We start from the raw sequence: 22,998 nt of genomic DNA, 5'->3' as shown, positions 1-22,998 counted from the left end.
GTGTCTATCCTATTATTCAATTAGAGTTTAGTTCTAGTTTTACCACTAACAGTGGAACCTCGATAATTCAGTTTCCTCTCTGCATTTCATTTGTTTCACCAGTGGTTAAAGAAGAGGAATAAAGCAAGTCAAGCCATCTCTCATATTCTTTTTACTTATTGTTGTTTAGTCACAGAGTCGTGTCTCACTCTTTGCAACCCCATGGACTCCAGGCTTCCCTGTCCTTCACAATCTTTATATTTAGATTTCAAATTTTACATAAATTTACAAGGCTTTGAGAAAGTCTTTTAAAGGTATTACTCTAAAATGAATGGTTTTATGTCAAGAATAGGTTTTTATTCATCTTTTTGTGTTCACAACACAGTACCAGACACAGAGAAAATGCTCAATAAATAATTACTAAGTGATGGTTTAGTTGCTAAGTCGTGTCTGACTTTTGCGACCCCATATACTGTAGCCTGTCAGGCTCCTCTGTCCATTGGATTCTCCAGGCAAGAATACTGGAGTGGGTTGCCATTTCCTTTTCCAGGGGATCTTCCTGACCCAGGAATTGAACCCAGGTCTCCTGCATTTCAGGCAGATTCTTTACCATCTGAGATTGAGCAATTACTAAGTGAAAGGACAAATAAATATTTGTGCTGTGTGAAATATAGAAATATGTGTATAGTCTACATTGTGTTACATTAACTCATTTGCAGATTTTTCAACTCTATTTGTTTAGACACTATTGTATAAAGAAAGTTTGCTGTGGGATGGAGCTGACTGTTAGGAAAAAGATCCAGAATGTTCGGTCTCTGTCATTTGCAAATTGCTAACAGGAGAAACAAAGGCTGAGCCTTTGCTCTCAGAAAATTTTAGGGAGCTGCAATCTTGCTATTTGTGCTATTTGAAATAATTTAGGTAGGTCAGTGGAATAGTAGCAATGCTGTTTCTTTAGCAGCATAGATTCCATTATACCTATACCTAGTATATATTCTTTGGTATCTTTGTGGAGAGGCCAAATTCGACCTAGTCTGATACTAATGCTCCTGAAAATTCCGGCTTTGCACCAGTCTCATACAGATGCTCCTGAAAGTCTATCACAAAAATGATCTTGACTTAGATTTGTAAATCACATTGTTTCTATATCTGTTAACTGACTTGATCCTCAGCATTAGTGGCATTATTCTCTCACAGAGGAGGACCAAAGTTAATAGAAGTGAGGAAAATCTTAAATCACACAGCCTGTAAGAAGCAGAGCTATGAGTCAAGCCCAGTTTTTTGATCTCTGTGCTCTTTCCCCTAATGAAGATAGTAGAAAGGCTCTTGAGCCTTAGACTTGGATTAATTTCATGGGCTACTGAGGTAGATTCAAAATAAAGTTGAGATAGTCACTATTTAGGAAAAATAAAACAGCTGTATACGTATCTTTGGGTATCCTTGCTTGACTCCTAAAGAAAGCCTTACAGGGACATAAACTACATTGTTCTTTTTTGTTCAGTTGCTCAGGAGTGTCCAGCTCTTTGCCACCCCATGGACTGCATGCAGCACACCAGGCTTCCCTGTCCTTCACCATCTCCTGGAGTTTGTTCAAACTCACATCCATTGAGTCAGTGATGCCATCAAACCATTTTATTCTCTGTCATTTTCTCCTCCTGACTTCAATCTTTCCCAGCATCAGGGCCTTTTCTAAGGATTTGGCTATTTGTATCAGGTAGCCAAAGTATTGGAGTTTCAGCTTCAGCATCAGTCCTCCCAATGAATATTCAGGATTGATTTCCTTTAGGATTGACCAGCGTGGTCTCCTTGCTCTCCAAGGGACTCTCTAAGAGATCTCCAAGGCACTCTCAAGAGTCTTCTCCAACACTACAGTTCAAAAACTTCTATTTTCTTCAGCACTCAGCCTTCTTTATGGTCCTAGTCTCACATCCATATACATGACTACTGGAAAAACGTTGTTCTTATTTCAGTTAAAAATGTATTTGAAAGGTTTGTTGTCAGAAGTAGATGTATTTTCTAAGATTTTGACAAGTTTGGAAATACATATAAATGGGAATTAGGATATGGACATGATAAGAAGGCTAGTGTCTTAAGTCGGCTGCTATACAGGCTTCCCTTTCTCCAGTCACAGGTAATTCTAATCATATATTCACTTAACACTGTGCTATGTACGTAAGTGCTTTATATGGAACACATATGTAATCTTTACAATACTTATGAGGTATATTTTAGTCTTATCCACCTTTTGCATTTGAAAAAACAGGCAAAGGGAGTTAAGTAGCTTTCCTAAAGTCATAGTGCTAGCAAGAATTGTAGTAGAGGTAGAATTTGAATCTAGGGAAACTGAGTTTCAAACCTCTTTTAACAAGTGGTCTTTACCACCTCCTGTTCCTGCTTTCCTCCTATCCTGGGAATCCTTATTTATAATCCCCCAAGTCATCCAAAATAAATTCCAACACTTCAACTTAACTCACAGGGCTCTTTTATTACATGAGAAACTCTTCCTTTTCATCCTCATTTCGTGACACTTCCATCCATGGATTCTGTGCTGAATCACATCAAACTTGTTGACATTTCCCATAGAGGATGCTATGATGATTTACATACTATATTTATATCATATATTCTATTCACTATTCACTTCCTGCCTTGTCCACTTTTCTGTGCCCACACCCTGCAGGGTCATCTTCAGTTTAGCTCTAATTCACATTCCAAAATTCCACTCACTGATAACCTTGTGTGGAAAGGTGTTCCTGATTCTCCTGGACTTCTTTACCCTTTTCTCAGAGAACTGTGATTGTAAGTTTTCAAGTGGACCTCCTCTATTTGATTGTCAGTTATGACAAATAAAATGATATCTAGATTAATGATCAATACCACATCACTTGCTATTGCAGTTTTATTGTGAATTAAATTTGAGCAAAGTTGGACAGAAACTGTGTATGTTGCGATGATCTTTCCCGTTGCAACAGTAGTCCTTCTCTCCAAATACTAAACGTAATTAAAAAGTAAATAAACCCTTCATGAGTAGCAGAAAAGGGATACAGTATTTTGACTATACAGAAGGTTTAAGACTTTCCAATGAGAAAGAAGATATGGTGATTTTGATGCCATCAGCCCCAGAAGCATGAATACTGGTTTAAAAAATTGAGATCCCATTTCCTAGGTTCAAGTAGTAATGCCAGTCACAAGCTCCATGATCTTGGGCAAGTTATTTCCTCTCTTTGTTCTTCAGTTTCCTCATCTCTGAAGTGGGAATAATGATGATAGTTATCTCATAAGATTTGTATGAGAACTAAATGTGAGCAGTAACTGGCACATAGTAAGTACAATATAAGTGTTTTCTCTTATTATGTAAATATTTTTCAATCCTTATGATCTTACCAGCTGGTGATAACTGAGTACAGGTTGGCTTTACTGTTACAGTGTCATAGAGTATTTGAAGATTTAAGGACACAGAGCATATCTTCCTATCAAAGGGCTTTACACCATAACAGAGCAATTGTTTTTTAAATGCAATTGTTTTTTCATGAGCAGTTTATCTTTCTTTGATCTATTTATCATCTATCTGTCCATCTATATCTATAATCATCAATCTATCATTATTAATTATCTATCATTTTTCTATTATTCTGTCTTTCATCATTTATTTAAGAGCTTGTGTATTTTGTGGGTTCTAGGATCAGAATAAAACAATTCAAATGTCAGCCCCTTCTGCTCAGTGGTAAAGAATACACCTGCAATGCTGGAGACTTGGGCTCGATCCCTGGGCCAGGAAGATCCCTTGGAGGAGTGCATGGCAACCCACGCCAGTATTCTTGCCTGGAAAACTCTGTGGACAGAGGAGTCTGGCGGGCTACAATTCATGGGGTCACAAAGAGCTGGACACAGCTGAGCACACACACATTGTGAGGATAAAATGAGGTAACATAAGATAATCGTTTAGCATACAATCCTGCACACAGAAAAGTGCTTAATAGTTCATAATAACCATTACTAATAGTATTTCTACAATGAAAATAAGCAGACATTATGGTTTATTGTCTCAGGAATAAAGTTAGATATGAATTTTAATATTGTCTCTTAGTTGTCTATATAGCTTTAATATAATTACTGACTAGATCAAATTACAAATCTACCTACTAGAGAGATTTCACTTCATAGAATCAAATTATAAGGTAAAGCACTTCATAAATACAAAAATGTTATATAGATGATCTCATTTTATTTCTATAACAGCTTTGTGAGGCCAAAACTTTATCATCCATCTTTTATAGATGAGAAAGCAAATGTTCAGAGAAAGTAAGTAGATTTACCCAAAGTTAACAGTAGGTGAGGGTACTCAAACTTCAATCACTCAGCTACGGGCAGTGCTCTTTCCACTATCCATGAAGAAAAGAGGTTTGATTCAGAGAAAACATTTGCATAATTCAGAGAAGCCATTTTCATTCTGAGGATCTTTAAATTTTGTCTCTTGATTCATCTTTTTCAAGAATTCATCTCTGATTATTTTATCCAGTACTTTTTCTGTATGCCTTAAGCACTTCTGTATGTAACTTGTAAAACAATTTATACAATTGTAAAATACACTTACTACCATTATCTGTATGGGACATTTTATTCCTAATTCTTAACTATAATTGCAAGGGCAAACAGTTATCTGGGGCTTTTCAAGGCAAAAGTATTAAGGATGATAAAAGTTTCAGTAATTTAAAAATTTTTCAACTGTTTAGCACAAAATGTGTATGCTAGTCATTCAGTTGTGTCTGACTCTTTTCACCCCATAGACTGTAGCCCACCAGGCTCCTCTGTCTATGGAATTCTCCAAGCAAGAATACTGAAGTGGATAGCCATTCCCTTCTCCAGGGGATCTTCCTGATCCAGGAATTGAATCCAGGTCTCCTGCATTGTAGGCGGATTCTTTACCATTTGAGCAATCACATAGGACAAAGTATTTTCCTATGTAAAATACTTTGGATTGTATTGTATTCTATCCAGTACACAGGGCAAAGTATTTCTCTGTATAGTTTGATGCATTCCTTACTGGCAAGTGAAGCTGAACTTCTTTATGCAGGTCAAAGATTAGGATTCAAACTCTTCCAAAGTAAATTTACAAGCGTAGGTTGTTGGTGAGCCAGGGAGTCAATGTATATGTTGTTCTCAGTCACTAAAAATCATTTCATTTTTAATTGCACTGAAACTTCCAACCTAATTTAGAAACTAGAAACTGAGTCATTCTCACTTGACTAAATAGAATGTTATTCTTTTAAAGTTGATCTGTATATATTATATTAAAAGGTTCATTTAGGACTTTTAGACATCAAATCTAAAATGCTAACTCCTTGCTTGTATCTTTAGCCTCAAAAATTAATTTATCCATTTAATACTTAAAGTGTTTTCATACCAAAGAGAATTTCTGATGTGGGAGTGGGCAGTGTGAGATCAGAGAGAGAGAGACTGAGAGAGAGGGACAAGATGATTATGAAGGAAAACAATTGGGAGAAAGGAACTGTAGGTCTAAGCATAACAGAAAATCAAATGGGAGTCAATAATGTGGTAAGAAAAAATATCCATGAACTATACTCAAGAAATATTAATATTTTCCTCTGCTATATTTAACATCACTTGGTGGCTCAGATGGTAAAGCGTCTGTCTACAAGGAGGGAGACCCAGGTTCGATCCCTGGGTCGAGAAGATCCCCTGGAGAAGGAAATGGCAATCCACTCAAGTACTATTGCCTGGAAAATCCCATGGACAGAGGAGCCTGGTAGGCTACAGTCCATGGGGTCGCAAAAAGTCGGATACAACTGAGGGACTTCAATTTCACTTTCACTTTCTTTCACTTTCAAATGTTTTCAGAAGGCTGCTCCTGTTAGGCTTTACTCGCTTACAATGGTTTATAACATTTATTTTTGCAGAGAACCAGAGCCACTCAACCAGTTCTGCCTGGATCTCCATGGAAGTAGTCAACAATGTTACCGAGTTTATATTTTTAGGACTTTCCCAAGATCCTGGAATGCAACTGATACTCTTTGCTCTATTCCTCCTCTTCTACATGGTGATCCTGGGGGGAAACCTGCTCATTTTGCTCATGGTTTTTTCTGATCCCCGGCTTCACACACCCATGTATTTCTTTCTCAGTAACTTGTCCTTTGTGGACATTGCCTATTCCTCAGCCACAGCACCCAAGATGATTGCAGACTTTGTTTCTGAGAAAAAGATTATTTCCTACTGGGGCTGTGTAACTCAGATGTTTACCTTCCACTTTTTTGGTTGTGCTGAGATTTTTGTTTTGACCGTCATGGCTTTTGACCGTTATGCCGCCATCTGCCAACCGCTCCATTATACCACCATCATGAGTACCACCGCTTGCACCCTGCTGGCATCACTGTCCTGGCTGGGAGCCCTGGCTCACTCCTTTGTTCAGACCCTCCTGACCTTTCAGTTACCCTTCTGCAGCTCTCAGATCATTGACCACTATTTTTGCGATGTCCACCCAGTTCTAAAACTTGCCTGCGCTGACACAACCCTAGTAAACATGTTGGTGATTGCCAACAGTGGCCTCATCTCCCTGGGGTGTTTCCTCATTCTTCTTGCCTCCTACACAGTCATTTTAGTCAGTCTTCGGAAGCAGTCTGCTGAGGGCCGGCGCAAGGCTCTCTCTACCTGTGGATCTCACTTCACTGTAGTAACTTTCTTTTTTGTCCCTTGTATCTTTATTTACCTCCGTCCATCCACCACTTTCCCACTGGATAAGGCTGTGTCTGTGTTCTATACCACCATCACCCCGATGCTAAACCCACTCATCTACACTCTGAGGAATAAGGATGTAAAGAATGCCATGAATCGGGTGTGGAATCACAAAGTCTCCTTGAAGGAAAAGCAGAAGGCATAGTTTGTTAGAATTACAAAATTAGAATTAGTTGATACCTTCCAAGGCCCTTAACTTATTAATAATTTTAAGGAATAGTCTCTAACATTCAACTATGTCATAGTTCTCTTTTAAAAGGGAATAATTTGAGGCTATTTCCTCTTTCTGCTTCTAGGTGAGCAAAACTTAAACCTTTCCATACTGGCTAGGCTTATCCTCGCTTATTTCTAGAGTGGAAGAGTAAACACTTCCACTCATATCTCATTTAAGTACCTTAGATCCCTCAGTTCAAATCCAACACTCTTAAGATATAATTCAGTAGTTTAGAATGGAGTTACAAGAAAAAGTTACCTCTGAGGAACTGGATAATTTCTCCTTAAAAAAGTCCATCTTCCTAGGAGCTGCCTTCCTTATCCCCTTCTCTCTCTCCCTCCTCCTTCCCTGCTGTTTTCCCTTCCCTCCTGCCTTCCTTTATCTGACCCTCCTTTGTTTCCCAAAATCAGGCAGTAAACCTCCCATGTGGAGGTAGGACAACCTTACTGCCAGAGATGGGAATCCAGGTGAGAAACCTGTGTAAACAAACCTGATTACTTTAATTGAGTATCCCAAGTCCAGACTAAATTTAGATATTTCACTAACTAAACACCCAGAGCCTATATATATATATATATATATATATATATATATATATTTGTCCTGTTAATTCCTCATGAATGTGTTTCTTTGTTCAAAAAGTATAAAGGATGCTGGTCTTGGCCACTTTTTTAGGTTCCATTTCTATGAGACCTCCATGTGCATGAATTAAAATGTTTCTTTTTCTCCTGTTAATCTGTCTTGTGTCAATTTTATTATTAGTCCAGCCACAAGAATTTAAGACAGGTAGAAGGGTAAAGGGGGAAATATCCCCCTTTCTGACAATTTGTCATTGAGTTGCTAAGTCATGTCTGACTCTTTGCAACCCCATGGGCTGTCCCTCACAATATTTAGGATTAACTTTAACCATGAAAGATCTGTACACTGCAAAGTATATGACATTAGTGAAAGATATTGAAGAAGATACAATTAAATGGAAAAATAATTCCATATTCATAGATCAGAAGACTAAAATGTCTTTACCATATTGTTAAGATATCCATATTACCCAAAGTAATCTACAGATTCAACACAATCCCTATCAAAATTCCAGTGGCATTTTTTTTTTTTTTTACAGAAATAGAAAACACAAGTCTAAAATGCTTTTGGAATCTTGAGAGAGAGTGAATAGTTAAAAAACCTCCAGAAAGAAGAAACTGGCAGCCTCATACTTCCTGATTGCAAACTATATACCAAACTATGGTAATCAAAACAATATGATATTGATACAAAAACAGAAACAGATCAATGGAATAGAACAGAAAGCCCAGAAACAAACCCATGTATATATGATTAATGGATTTTTGAAAAAGCACCAAGAATATATAATGAAAAAAGAATAGTGTCTTCAGTAAATGGTGCTGGGAAAACCTGGATAATCCACATTTAAAGGAATGAAACTGGGCCCCTGTTTTATAAAACTTAGAGTTTAGTGTTTAAGCTCTTAGGTGAAGCTACCAATGGTGCACTGTATTATCAGTATTAGGGGTTCTGGAGTCAAGGGGAATTATACTTTTAGTTGTGAAATTGTGGTTTATAATGGAAAATATATATTTGGTCTTTGTCTTTACTTCTGACACAGAGCTCCTAAAACCCTTGGAATTTCCTGGTTTTGAAAGCTATAAAAGTGTTTTTGTTATGCTAATGAAATATGATGATATAACATTTAATGAGCTGATTTTTGTAAAGCACCCATGGACAGGATGGGGCTGATTGCCAGGAGAACCAACCTTGTGATGAAAGGGCTGGAACTTTCATGTCTTACTCCTTGGCCTCGGATAGGGGAGAGGTCTGGAGGCTGACTCAGTCAACAATGGTCAATTATTTAATAAATCATGACTATGTAATGAAGCCTCCATAAAAGCCCAAAAGGATTAGATTCAGAGAGCTTATAGGTTGGTGAACATGCAGCGGTGCTGGAAGAGGGGCTCTCTGTGGAGGCCATGAAAAGTCTGCTTCCTTTCCCCCTAGCCTATCATATGTATCTCTCCTATCTGGTTGCTCCTAAGTTATAACTTTTATAAATAAGCCATAAACCAGTGTCAGTAAAGTCAGTTTTTTTGAGTACTGTGGGTCACTCCAGCAAATTAACTGAAACCAGGGAGGGGGTCAAGGGAACCTTTAATTTCTTGCTGGTTGGTCAGAAGCACAGGTTACACTCAATTGACATCTGAGCTGTGTGTGTGTGGGAAGATCAGCCTTGTTAAGACAAAACCCTTAACCTGTGGGATATGCCTTCTCAGGGTAAATAGTGTCTGAACTGAGTTAAATTGTAGGGACACTCAGCTGGTTTTCAGAGCACTGTGTGTTGAATATGTAGGGGTGAACCTCCTCCACACACAAATATCAGAATTTGGTGATCAGGACAGCAAAAGAGTAATGCTGTATGTTGTCACCTTCCTTCCAATTAGATTTTATGTCCTTGAATAATTAAATCAGGTGTATGTGCATGCTCAGTTGTGTCCAACTCTTTGTGACCCCACAGACTGTAGCTGGCCACTCTCCTCTGTCCTTGGAATTTTTCAAATACTGGAGTGGGTTGCCATTTCCTACTCCAGGGGATTTTCCTGACCCAGGAATTGAACCCTCAGTCTCCTGCGTCTCCAACTTTGCGGGCAGATTCTTTTACAGCTGAGCCACCAAGGAAGCCTAATAAAATTAGAAGCATAAGCTAAACCTCAGTGTATGTATGTATGGTATGTCTACTTAAGCTTTAGCCTACTTGAAATGTTTGTAGTTTCTCAACACATTTTTAAAAATTTTGAGTTTGTCTTTTTTTAGTGCTTTAAAGTGCTTCTTTAACTTAATAAAATATAACTCTTTTAAAATTTATGTAGGTATAAGGTATAAAGGGCTTCCCCTGTGGCTCAGCAGTAAAGAATCTGCCTGCAGTGCAGAAGCCTCAGGTTCCATCCCTGGGTGGGGAAGATCCCCTGGAGGAGGGCATGGCAGCATACTGCAGTATTCTTGCCTGGAGAATTCCGTGGACAGAGAAACCTAGTGGGCTACAGTCCATAGGGTCACAGAGTTGGGCAAGACTAAAGTGACTGAGCAGGGACACATAAGGCATAAAATCTAATTTTACTTTTTCAAAAGTAGTCAGCAAGTTGTTTCAAGTTATTAAATTATTTATTATCTCCAACTTAATTTGAGGCCAAAATCTATTGTGCTGACTACTGAATTTTATTATTTCTCAGATATGTTACTGTATTTATTCCTTTAATAGTTCTTTTTACTTGGATGACAATGCCACATGATGGTTTATTTTTGGCATATTACAAAATATCTTGATTTTTTAGTATATTTCTTTTCGGATTTGAAATTTGGAATAATTCTTTTAGTATCCCCAAAATATGTTCAATATGCTTTGTACTAAGTTTATATATTAAGAAAAATTATTATTTTTCAGTATTATTTTTGTCTATTCAAGACTATGTTATCTCTTTCTATTTATGGGAATTATTCATGTATTCTAGCAGAAATTGTCATTTAGTCATATAAGTCCTTTGTGCTTTTTAAATTGGGCATACATTTTGTTTATTAATTTTCATGCTAAAGTTGGCTAAAATATTGCAAATTTTAGAGTCTACAAATATAATTAGAAATGAAAATGGATATCTACTCTCATGTTTGTCAGTCAAACTTTGTATGAATATTTAGCCAAAGCAATAACTTAAAAGATACTATTTGCAAAAGCAGGAATTAAATTATTTGTATAATGATGTAAACCTAAAGCTTTCTTTTTAATAAAAAAATTGTTTAGAGCATTTTTCCACATGTATTGTCTTTTGTTTAAACTTTCACACTTTTCCTTTCCATTGTTTCTAATTGCTTTTCTATTAATCTCATACTACTTATTTTATTTTAATTCAATCTCAAACAAGGACTTAAGTACTTAGACTCTATATCCTGCTTGGATGTCTCTATAATCTCTTCAAAAATATACCTGAAGAACAAATTTTAGCAACTAGTCCAGTTTCCAGGGACTGACATGATTTAAATTTGCGCACTCCTACTTTGTTATTGATCTTTCTCTTACCTTAACTGCTGAACTCATTGCTAAGCAAATCTGACACAAGAACGATGAGTCTTCCAGCCTGCCTTCCTGTCACAATCCTTCCTCCCTCAACTTGCATTTATGGCACCATACCTGTACAGACTAGGTATGATCTACCTTTGCTGCTGCTGCTGCTAAGTTGCTTCAGTTGTGTCCGACTGTGCAACCCCATAGACGGCAGCCCACCAGGCTCCCCCGTCCCTGGGATTCTCCAGGCAAGAACACTGGAGTGGGTTGCCATTTCCTTCTCCAATGCATGAAAGTGAAAAGTGAAAGTGAAGTTGCTCAGTCGAGTCGGACTCTTAGCAACCCCATGGACTGCAGCCTACCACGCTCCTCTGCCCATGGGATTTTCCAGGCAAGAGTACTGGAGTGGGGTGCCATTGCCTTCTCCGGATCTACCTCTAACTTTTCCTAATTTGTCACTAGAATTACATCGCTGTGACTGTTTTTCCTTCAAAGAACATTTGGAAGGGAAAGAGGATGGTGATTCAGGTTCTCTGGTCCAGGGCAACTGCCATGAACTCTTCAACTGGTCTCTATTTCATGAAGCAGTCCTAGGGCATGCCACATGCTAAAATTTAGGTAGATTTTTAACACAGTCAATTTGGCAATGTTTTCTTGTTCATCAATGTTTATTCTCACTTGAATTTGGGATACATTATCTATTAGTCTTATTGACACTCTCATTATTTCTTTTGTTTTTTCATTGTCATGGTTACAATTTATGCCTCTAATGTGCACCAGACTCTGTGCTGGACTGGTCACATATGGCTTTTCAATTTTACTTCATAGCAATTTTATATGTTCTTAGCATCTCTAGTTCCCAGATAAGAAAAATTAAGTTCTAAGAGATAGTAACTTGCCCAATGAAATGGAGTTAGGAAGTCTTCTAAAAAAAAAAAAAAAAAAAAGATGGTAAGAAGCATGTTATTTTTTCTACTATTTTAGTGGTCATTTATTTTTGTCAGAATTTATAGGTAACCTGACACTTGTATTATTTCGTATCTTCATGTACCTTTACTAAAAACTTGGAAGAAAGTGAAGTGGTTTTCAACTATTTAAAACAAAGTTTTTGAAAATTTCTGTGTTTAACCTCGGACACGACTGAGCGACTTCACTTTCACTTTTCACTTTCATGCACTGGAGAAGGAAATGGCAACCCACTCCAGTGTTCTTGCCTGGAGAATTCCAGGGATGGGGGAGCCTGGTGGGCTGCCGTCTATGGGGTCACACAGAGCTGGACACGACTGAAGTGACTTAGCAGCAATAATGGTTTGGACAGGTCCCTGTTTTCCTAATGATCCAGTATCTCTAAGTGATATAGTTCTATAGGATAGTAAAATTAGAAATGAATGTCATACTCTAGAAGGCATATCACACATCACAACATTTTCCACCTCTGATCCTTAGCCATTTTACTTGGTGTGGGCAATTCAGAAGTTGTGTTTCCATGCTCTTTGGGTGAAATACACATCAACTTTTAAATTATTCCCTCAGGGTTTTGATTCCTAGCTGGCTGGCCCTGGCCTCCTGAGAATCAGTTTTCTTAGTCACAACCTGCAGTGATAGTTAGCTCATTGTTACATCAGGGAAGGAACTGACATACACCAAAATATAGAAGACAAAGCTTTCTGTTGTGGATGGGAAAAGAGGCACCTTCTCCCCCATCTGTAGTTCCTGACTACACCAAGACTGGCATCTCTGATTGGTAGGTAGAAAAATGGTGCTGGAATAATTGCATAAACCACTATATTTTTGAGACACTGGGGTGAATATATTGGTGGGGATGATTAAGTAAAATACTCAGAGAACAGTGGTAAGAAGCAGAAAGCCTCAGATAATGAAATATCTTAGGGAAAACATGGTGGTCACATAGACTAGATCTTAAGCATGGACTTGGGCAAACAATGTCTTTTGCTTGATCTCCATAACTAAAGGCTCAGTGGGGCACTGAGAAGACACTTTGGTCATCTCCTACCTACAGGATCAACCATTCTTACTCTCAGAGAAGATTCTCAGAGATGAATTCTTTTGAGATTCTTAATCTCAAAAGAAGACTCCAGGAAACAAAGCCAGGAATCATGAAGCAGAATCAAAAAACACCAAATGAGTTAATAAAACAATTAGATTTGGAAGTATTTGACAATTTTTCTTAATAAGTCATTGATGTATTCACTTAAAATTGATTTAATCATTCATTTATTTATTCAATAAACATTTATTAAAGACCTTAGTGTGCTAGGAGTAATCTAAAGCACTAGAGAGATGTATAATGAGACACGCTTCATGACCTCAAGAGGATCAGAGTTTCTGTTTACTTTGGCCAAAATACAAGTTGAAAATTACAAGGCAATGGATAAATTGTTATTAGAGATATGAACAGAGTACTCCTATAGAAGCCCAAATTTCTATGGTGCTTCTTAGAAATTATTCATGCAAACTTCCAGGTGTTTTGGAAAGAAGGCCTTCTGAGAATAGCTGGTAGATTTAGTAGTAGTGATGTATCAACAGTCACATAGGACTGTAGTCTGGGGAAAGCAGGAGGAGATGGTAGCGTCTAGAAATCGGATGGTCTTGTCCTCCTCTCTAAGCTATTTCCTAGACTTGATCTTAGTCTTCCAGGCCCAAGGATGGTAGCTGGGAATAGAGAAGTATAAACAGATGTTAAGGATAATACTTCAGGAATGATACATTAGGAGGATAATTTCTCTACTGAACTTGCTATTTTTCTAGGGAAATATAACAATGACAGCAACAGCAATAATGATAATAATTTGAGAAAGTGTGAGCTATTTGCCTGACATTTTTCTGAGTTTTGTGTACATTAGCTCATTAATCCCTACAATAATACTTATGAGCAAGATATGATTATTATCTCCATTGCACCATTGGGCATTTCAGGCAGAGTGAAGTGAGTCATTCAGGATCACAGGAGCTACAGGAGCTAGTAAGTGGTCAGCTGTGTTTCAAACCAGGGCACTGATGCTCCGTATCTAAGTCTATTATACGAGAAATGCTCAAGCAGCAAATAATCCTCAAAACACTCATACTGAGATCAGCCATTCTCTGATTCTAAGGCTTTCTTCTTCCTTAGTTTACTGTGGGCAACAGAGTATATAGGAAATCGAGAGAAGTACATCTTGGTATTTTCTGCTACTGGTTTAATTATGAGACTCAGGGAACTTGGTCTCCACATACCCATTCTATGGGGAAATTTTTTCATATACTACCTCTTCACTATCTTATAGAAGAAGATAGTTGAGCTTGATATCTGGGAAATAGGAGAAATCAATTCAGATTTCTTTTATATGTGGATATGTTCAGAAAGATTACATTACTGTCCCTCCAAAGTGCCAACCACAAAAAGTTGTTAATTAACTTTTCTGGGACCTTTACTTTCAATCTACTTTTATTTTCAGAGAATCTTAAGATTATACAGCTAGAAGATTTCTTAAAATTCTTCTGTTAAAATCCATTATGTTGTTAGGAAGAAACTGACATAGTGGGAGGTCAATGACCTTTCCAACATCACACAGATTTTGGTGGCTGATCTCTAATGAGAAGCCAAGTCTCTCAATTATTGCTCAGTGCTCTTTACAGCTGCTTTTCAAACTGGAGTGAGTGTCAGTTAAGACCCTACACATTTGTATAAGAGGCTCTACTACTACTACTACTACTACTAAGTCGCTTCAGTCGTGTCCGATTCTGTGTGACCCCATAGACGGCAGCCCACCAGGCTCCCCTGTCCCTGGGATTCTCCAGGCAAGAACACTGGAGTGGGTTGCCATTTCCTTCTCCAGTGCATGAATGTGAAAAGTGAAAGTGAAGTCGCTCAGTCGTGTCCAACTCTTAGAGACCCCATGGACTGCAGCCCACCAGGCTCCTCTGTCCATGGGATTTTCCAGGCAAAAGTACTGAAGTGGGGTGCCATTGCCTTCTCCGATAAGAGGCTCTAGGTTATGGCAAAAACCAACACAACATTGTAAAGCAATTTTCCTCCAATTAAAAAAAAATTAAATCAAAAAAAGATCCTACACTTTCTAAAATGTGATTCTTTGTGAAGATTTTGGAGAACTTAAAAAAAAATATTGAACTTGTATGCAGCATTAGAAGAGTTATAAAGATAAAAGCCTTTAAATAATGACTTGATTCCTCATTCCATTGTTATAAAAAATGTATTTTTTGAATGTTGTGCTCTGACACAGATCTTACTCAGGTGGAATACGCTCTAAAAATAAACATCCTATATCTTTAAAGTTTCTAAATATCTAGTACCTTCCTGCTGTACCTACCTTCATGCCCTCCACACCCCCTAGTCTCCATTTCTGTGTTTTCTTTGCTCTTCTTGCCCATAGCTCAGTAAAGTGAAAGCTCTACTCCACAACCTGTACCATATTCCCCTAATCAGCAAGTTTGAGAGGCTTTTTTTTTTTTTCCAGTTTTTTTTTAAATTTTATTTTATTTAACTTTACAATATTGTATTGGTTTTGCCATATATCAAAATGAATCCGCCACAGGTATACATGTGTTCCCCATCCTGAACCCTCCTCCCTCCTCCCTCCCCACACCATCCCTCTGGGTCGTCCCAGTGCACCAGCCCCAAGCATCCAGTATCGTGCATCGAACCTGGACTGGCGACTCGTTTCATATATGATATTACACATGTTTCAATGCCATTCTCCCAAATCATCCCACCCTCTCCCTCTCCCACAGAGTCCAAAAGACTGTTCTATACATCAGTGTCTCTTTTGCTGTCTCGTATACAGGGTTATTGTTACCATCTTTCTAAATTCCATATATATGTGTTAGTATTCTGTATTGGTGTTTTTCTTTCTGGCTTACTTCACTCTGTATAATGGGCTCCAGTTTCATCCACCTCATTAGAAGTGATTCAAATGTATGCTTTTTAATGGCTGAGTAATACTCCATTGTGTATATGTACCACTGCTTTCTTATTCATTCATCTGCTGATGGGCATCTAGGTTGCTTCCATGTCCTGGCTATTATAAACAGTGCTGTGATGAACATTGGGGTACACGTGTCTCTTTCCCTTCTGGTTTCCTCAGTGTGTATGCCCAGCAGTGGGATTGCTGGATCATAAGGCAGTTCTATTTCCAGTTTTTTTAAGGAATCTCCACACTGTTCTCCATAGTGGCTGTACTAGTACCTTTTTTCTCTATAAAATGGTTTTCAATTAATCATAACTTGAAATTTTATAAATAGTTTTCTTTTTTAAAATTGTTTTGTTTCTTTTTAATGAACATTCCACTGGTGGCAGTGTAAGCCATAAAGATGTGCTGTTTTCATCTGCAGAAGAAATACAGGATAATAAGTTCCTCTTTCTTTTACAGCTTCCTTTCATCTCATCAATATAACCTTTCCTTCTCTTCCATTTTCACCCATTTCTCAGTGACAGCATAATCCTTCTACTCAATGTTATTGAAGTACAATCTGAAAGCATTTTTTTCAGTTGTGAGTTTTTTGTTTTTGGTTACCAAGATGGACTAGGATAGGTAACTTTTACTCACAGAGATACTACTTTCTTCATTCACATCCTCATCTAAGCAAAGAGAATGGACAATGGTTGTACATGATAGCTAATTGCATTTAGGCCTCTAGTATGAGTGTAACTTAGTTATTAAATCTTTTGCTATTTCAAGATCTATGTGAAAGCCTCCCTAAGTTACTTAAATTGACAAGACAGCTATTCTCCATGTGGCTATAGAGAGCTTGGCTAGGTACATGAATGAACATTATATTGTTAGTAACAAAGAAATTCTTCACAGATGATTGTTTTTCCCCAAAGCATTTGCTCCCTTGAGGAGAGTTCACAGTTCACCCACTGATAGGGAGGGCCTCTGTACCCCTAGGTATCTCCAAAGTCATCCTCCAGATACTTCATCCCTGCAGAGTAAACACAGAATGGAAATTCACAAGATACTGTTAAAGGAGGAGCAGACTTTTTAAAGATTCTACAGATAAGATTATGCAATCTTTTTTTCTGTGTTTCTCTGGCTTATGTTCTTTAGCATAACATCCTCCAGTTTCATCCTTTTTTTTTTTTTTTTTTGCAAAATAAATGGTAGGATCTCCTTTTTTTAACACTGAATAATATGTGTGTATAGATGTATATGCACAAATCATAATCTCTTTATCCATTTAAAAATAGTATGGTAGTTATCAGAGGTAGGGAGGTGGGGGAAATAGGGAGATACTGGTCAAAATGTACAAAGTTGCAGTTATGTAGAATGAATAAATAAGTCTAGAGATCCAATGTACAAGATGATTATAGTTAATACTGCTATATTGGGGTATTGGAAATTTGCTAACATAATAGATTTCAGGTGCTCCCATCATAGGAAAAAATGCTAACTATGTGGAAGTGATTATGTATTTAATAGCTTGAAAATAGTTATCATTTCACTGTGTATATGTATATCAAATCATCATGTAGGACACCTTAATGTATCAAATTTTTATCTTAAAAAAAGCCCCTCCCCCCACCCCAACCCCCCAGAAAAAACAAGCAGGCTTGCATCCAGAAGCTTAGGAGGTACAGGTGGGTGAACGCAGAATGAAATAAAACCCTCTTGACCAACTGCTCTGAGTAAGAACTTCTTGGCTTGGAATTATTAACCCCTCTTAAATGGTGGCTTTAGAAAGAAATGTCCTTACTCAATCTCCATGGATTACCCTAAGAATTTCCCTTCAAGAATTCCCCACAAACATAATTCCTTGTTCTGGGTTTTATTGGCACAATCCCAAGATTTTTTAGAGTGTGACACAACACTTCTAAGTATTTTTGGCAGACAGTCAAATTTTATTAAGAACCTAGAATGTGCTAGATGAATCTCATTTCAGACATAAAAGACATAAAGATACATTTATTTATTTTATTTTACTTTTTTGTTCTTCAATTTTATTTTATTTTTAAACTTTACATAATTGTAAAAAAGTTTGTCATTATGGTGCTCACATTCTAGTTGACTTCGGTGGTGTGGCAATAACATACAATTGAACATTAAATCCTGCCAGTTGCCTATCCTAAATATTTTCTGAAGAGGCAATTCATTTCTCTAAATAGCTGTTGAAGATTAAAGTTAGAGATTAAACCACAACATTTCTCCTGCATGTAATTCCACTTCAATTTACTCACATAGCAATCAGCCATTCTCTAGATTTTACTCTAAAATATATTGGAAGCTGCTCAAATCCAATTCCTTAACAAGGACTCAAATGCTTGGTCTTTGTCTAGTCTCTTTATTCTGTTTGTACTCCGATCAGTCACAGGTCTTCTAGAGTCCATAGAAACTCTTTTTTTTGGGCCACATTTTTTATACGTGTTGTTCTCTATCCCTAAAATACTTTTCTCCTGAATTTCAAATTTAATTGAAATGCCACCAATTCAGAGAATCTTTCCTAAAGAAAGCCACCACTACACCTTACCACATGCCTCCATCATTTATTTAACCACAATTCCCCTTTTTATTTACTTCTTTTATCAATAGTGATATTTATTTTATTTTTACTTATTTATATTTCTTTCATTTACTCATTGTTCACTAATTTATCTGTATATATTTCTAAAATGGAAGCTCAATGAGTCAGAAAGTCTCCTTTGTTCACTGTTGTCTTCTCATTTGTTAACAAGTAGTCAGATCAGATCAGTCACTCAGTCGTGTCCGACTCTTTGTGACCCATGAATCGCAGCACGCCAGGCTTCCCTGTCCACCACCAACTCCCGGATTTCACTCAGACTCACGTCCATCGAGTCAGTGATGCCATCCAGCCATCTCATCCTCTGTCGTCCCCTTCTCCTCCTGCCCCCAATCCCTCCCAGCATCAGAGTCTTTTCCAATGAGTCAACTCTTCGCATGAGGTGGCCAAAGTACTGGAGTTTCAGCCTCAGCATCATTCAGTATTCCCTAAATATTTGTTGGGTAAACAAGTGAACACTTTATAGAAATGACAGAGAAGTTACACATTTTGAGACAGAGCTTTCAATGTCATGTGTGAAGTTTTGCTTTGATACACATTAAATTACAAATGTGGGCTTCCCTGATGGCTCAGGAGGTAAAGAATCCACTTGTAATGCAGGAGATGCAGGAGACATGGGTTTGATCCCTGAGTTGGGATGCTCCCCTGCAGGAGGGCATGGCAAACCACTCCAGTATTCTTGCCTGGAGAATCCCAGGGACAGAGGAGCCTGGCGGGTACAGTACATAGGGTCACAAAGCTGGACACAACAGTACCGACTGAGCACACAGCACAAATCACAAATACAGACCAGGGCCAGAATTGTTGTGGGTTTTATAATATTTAGGCCATGGCCATGATCATGTAGGGTATATATATATATATATATATATATATATATTGGTTTGTCCTTGATAGAGTGCTGCATGTGTGTATGTGTTTTATGAGTAGCAGCTGAGTGCTGGCTTGGGGAGTAGGGAGTTTGGTAACTTGCTGGTTGTAAGTAGTGGAAGAGATAGGCATTCACCAAGGAGGCAGGAAGGATGAAATGCTTTGTTATTTTTTTCCCCCAAGGAATAAGTCAGGTAAGTTATCTTCATGAGGTGTATATTGTTAGTTTCTAATTTTATGTCATATATCAAACATTGAGGTACAAAAATAAATCTCTTTAACACTATTTTTTTCTGGTGAAATAATCCTTTCTATTTCATAACACCTGAAGTATGTTTGCCTTTCCAGTACATCAACACACATTCACCCAGATTCTTTCTAGATTAGTGCCATTTTCTCTTCTTTTTGATGGGATAGGTACAGAGTACGACAGAGGAGGAAAGTGTGACCTGTGTGACAATACTCAGAATTATCATATCAGTGTCCCCTTGAAAACTAAAAATACTTAGTGTCTTGTAATAGTATTTACTGCATTGAAATATTCATTTACTTTTAGTAACAAAAAGGCAGTTATTTTATGAAGAGCAAACAATCATTCCACATGTTTGAAAATGGTGTAACATAATAGCAAAATATCCAAGTAAACTAAGTAATCATAAGGTTCTGGATGCTTTTGATAGAGACACTTTTGATTGTTGGAAACTCATAGCTGACTTATCAGTGAGTGCAAATAAATAGCATGCTGTGAATTTACAATTATTTATTTTTTCTGCTTTTAGTATGGAGGCTATGGGGCACCTTTTCCAAGTAAGTACAGTAACACTGTGGCTTTCAAAAATCCTAGGAAATATGTCTTTCTGAATAACCATTCTTTTAAGAAAGTTGAGGATTGAAAACTGGCAGCATCATCTATATTTCTTTTGATTAAAATATTTCTAAACTGAATTTTAAATGTTCCTATCTTATTTAACATAATTAATTAACTCACTGAGGACCCATACTGCGCTATTCACGAATGTCAGAATATTTCCCCTTTGCTAAGTACTAAATAATTCCACTGACCTTCCTTGGTGTTTTTGTTTTTCTGCCTCTTGTGTCAAATTCCTTGCAAACACTGTTTTTTGAGGGAATGTGGGGAAAGAGGTGTTCACTTGTAATGAACCATCCCTTCATTATAATAAAATGCTTTTATAACACATTTGGAAGTCTGTGTTTATTAAAATTATGCACGAGTTGAGGCTGTAGGTTCCATGGTAGAAACATTGAATTTCTTTGGTTAATATTATACACAAGCTTTAGTGCACAGACATTGTGGTATCTATTTGGTTTTCTAGAACCCTAACCTTTGTATATATGTACTTCCTGAGGACAGGCAATACTATAAAACAGCACATCAGTAGAATAGAAGCAACTCTCTGGCACTGGTTGTTGTTCACAAGAAATTGTTACTTTGGTGTGGCAGTTTTTACATTACTTAAAAGAGGAAGCATATTTGGTAAAGTAAATGATTGTCTTAGTTTTATTTGGTGGTTTTGTTAGATCTAATAGAAACAGGTTCAACGTTAGGCCTTAAGAAAAATTTTATCAATAATCTTATTCCCACTTCCAGCTTGAAATGACAGAATGGGTCGGCTTGGGTGGCAAGCATATCCATTGCTTAATTACTTCATCTTCTTCTTAACTACCTGAAACGGGGTAAAATGCATGGCCAATGGAGTAATCCGCATAAAGAATTTTTATATAGGGCCCTGTATCGTTGTATTTTGTGGTTGTTTACATATAACCAAGGGTTAAGTTCTCTAAGTTTTGGTTAAAGGAAAAAAAATATCCATTCATTAAACTTGAAGCCCTGGCATCTCTTTGATGGTTTATAACTAAAATATCATTAGATCAGCACACCCAATATTAGACTATAAGCCCCAGTTTTCAAATTGATTGGATTTCACATCATCGTTAACAGCAACAACAACCACAAAAATCTAGAAAGAACAGGTTGCATCTTTTATTACCAGTCTAAAATTTGGCTAAACTTGGAAGCAGCTGCACATATCGCTTACTATAGTAGATATTTAGGGGAAGGATTAGTGCATTTCTGAGTTTCATAAAAAATAGAAATAACACTAAGAAGTTGATATTTTGGTGTCAGATATATGACATATTTCGTATGGTTTCAATGTTTCCAATTTTCAGATCATCACTTATTCTTTCCTTATCTTGGTTTATACAATACAAAATCAGGCAACCAAATTTATGCTAGTATAATCTCTTAATGGCAGACCAGATTTGATGATTTTTAAAGTGTTGATGTAACTCCAGTTAAATGCTATTTGGAGTAATAACAATTTCTTTATTTTTCATAGCCATATTATGAAAAAAAAAAGTGAAGAAATGGAAACTGCAAATTACACCAGGGTGACAGAATTTGTTCTCACTGGCCTATCCCAGGCTCGGGAGGTGCAACTAGTACTATTTGTTATATTTCTGTCCTTCTACTTGTTCATTATTCCAGTAAATATTCTTATTATTTGCACCATCAGGCTTGACCCACATCTGACTTCACCCATGTATTTCCTGTTGGCTAATCTGGCCTTCCTTGACATTTGGTACTCTTCCATCACAGCCCCTAAAATGCTTGTAGACTTCTTTGTGGAAAGGAAGGTCATTTCCTTTGGTGGGTGCATTGCTCAGCTCTTCTTCTTGCACTTTGTTGGGGCCTCAGAGATGTTTCTGCTCACGGTGATGGCCTTTGACCGATATGCTGCTATCTGCCGCCCCCTCCACTATGCTACCATCATGAATCGACGTCTCTGCTGTATTCTGGTGGCTTTCTCCTGGATGGGGGGCTTCATTCACTCTACAATACAGGTAGCTCTCATTGTTCGACTTCCCTTCTGTGGGCCTAATGAGTTAGATAGTTACTTCTGTGACATCACACAGGTTGTCCGGATTGCCTGTGCCAACACCTTCCCGGAGGAGTTAGTGATGATCTTTAGCAGTGGTCTGATCTCTGTAGTGTGTTTCATTGCTCTTCTCACGTCCTATGCCTTCCTCCTGGTGATGCTCAAGAAACACTCAGGTTCAGGTGAGAGCACCAGTCGGGCCATGTCCACCTGCTATTCCCACATCACCATTGTGGTACTAATGTTTGGGCCATCCATCTATATTTATGCTCGCCCATTTGACTCTTTTTCCCTAGATAAAGTGGTGTCTGTGTTCCATACTGTGATATTCCCTCTACTTAATCCCATCATCTACACACTGCGAAACAAGGAAGTAAAAATGGCCATGAGGAAGCTGGTCAACCGATACATTTTATGCAAAGAGAAGTGAAAGATAAATGGCATTTTCTATAGTCCTTCTGAGGGTTTTTGTCCTAAAGAAGGAAGTATTTATAGTAGTATTGCTGCTTTCGCTACCTCCTTTTGTCTGAGGTCTTAAATCCCACTAGGTTTTCCCTCTAATTGGTGAAAAAACAAAGAAATTATGATGGAAATAAATTTACTCACACTCTCCCTGAAATTTCTGGCAGATCACTATCAGAATTTAAGATATAATAATGATCTGCTAAAACACACATTTTCACTAATTG

General features: G+C 37.5%; 2 protein-coding genes across 2 annotated transcripts; both read left to right on the top strand.

Annotated features, from left to right (window-relative positions):
* Window positions 1-5,935: 5,935 nt before the first annotated feature.
* On the top strand, window positions 5,936-6,874 carry LOC102400082 (olfactory receptor 4S2-like). Its single transcript, XM_006052395.4, has one exon. The coding sequence runs from the start codon at window positions 5,936-5,938 to the stop codon at window positions 6,872-6,874; it is 939 nt and encodes a 312-aa protein (XP_006052457.4).
* A 14,914-nt stretch (window positions 6,875-21,788) lies between these two features.
* LOC102396854 (olfactory receptor 4M1) lies at window positions 21,789-22,739 on the top strand. Its single transcript, XM_006052386.4, has one exon. The coding sequence runs from the start codon at window positions 21,798-21,800 to the stop codon at window positions 22,737-22,739; it is 942 nt and encodes a 313-aa protein (XP_006052448.4). The 5' UTR covers window positions 21,789-21,797.
* Window positions 22,740-22,998: the final 259 nt, after the last annotated feature.

The sequence above is a fragment of the Bubalus bubalis genome, chromosome 11 (genome assembly GCF_019923935.1).
Source record: "Bubalus bubalis isolate 160015118507 breed Murrah chromosome 11, NDDB_SH_1, whole genome shotgun sequence".
NCBI classification, from domain to species: domain Eukaryota; kingdom Metazoa; phylum Chordata; class Mammalia; order Artiodactyla; family Bovidae; genus Bubalus; species Bubalus bubalis.
The sequence above is the reverse complement of the archived record's forward strand: the minus strand, read 5'-3'. Positions and strand labels throughout refer to the sequence as shown.

Bases quoted from the DNA above. Each gene is read 5' to 3' on its own strand.
- LOC102400082 (XM_006052395.4), top strand. From the start codon at position 5,936: ATGGAAGTAGTCAACAATGTTACCGAGTTTATATTTTTAGGACTTTCC.
- LOC102396854 (XM_006052386.4), top strand. From the start codon at position 21,798: ATGGAAACTGCAAATTACACCAGGGTGACAGAATTTGTTCTCACTGGC.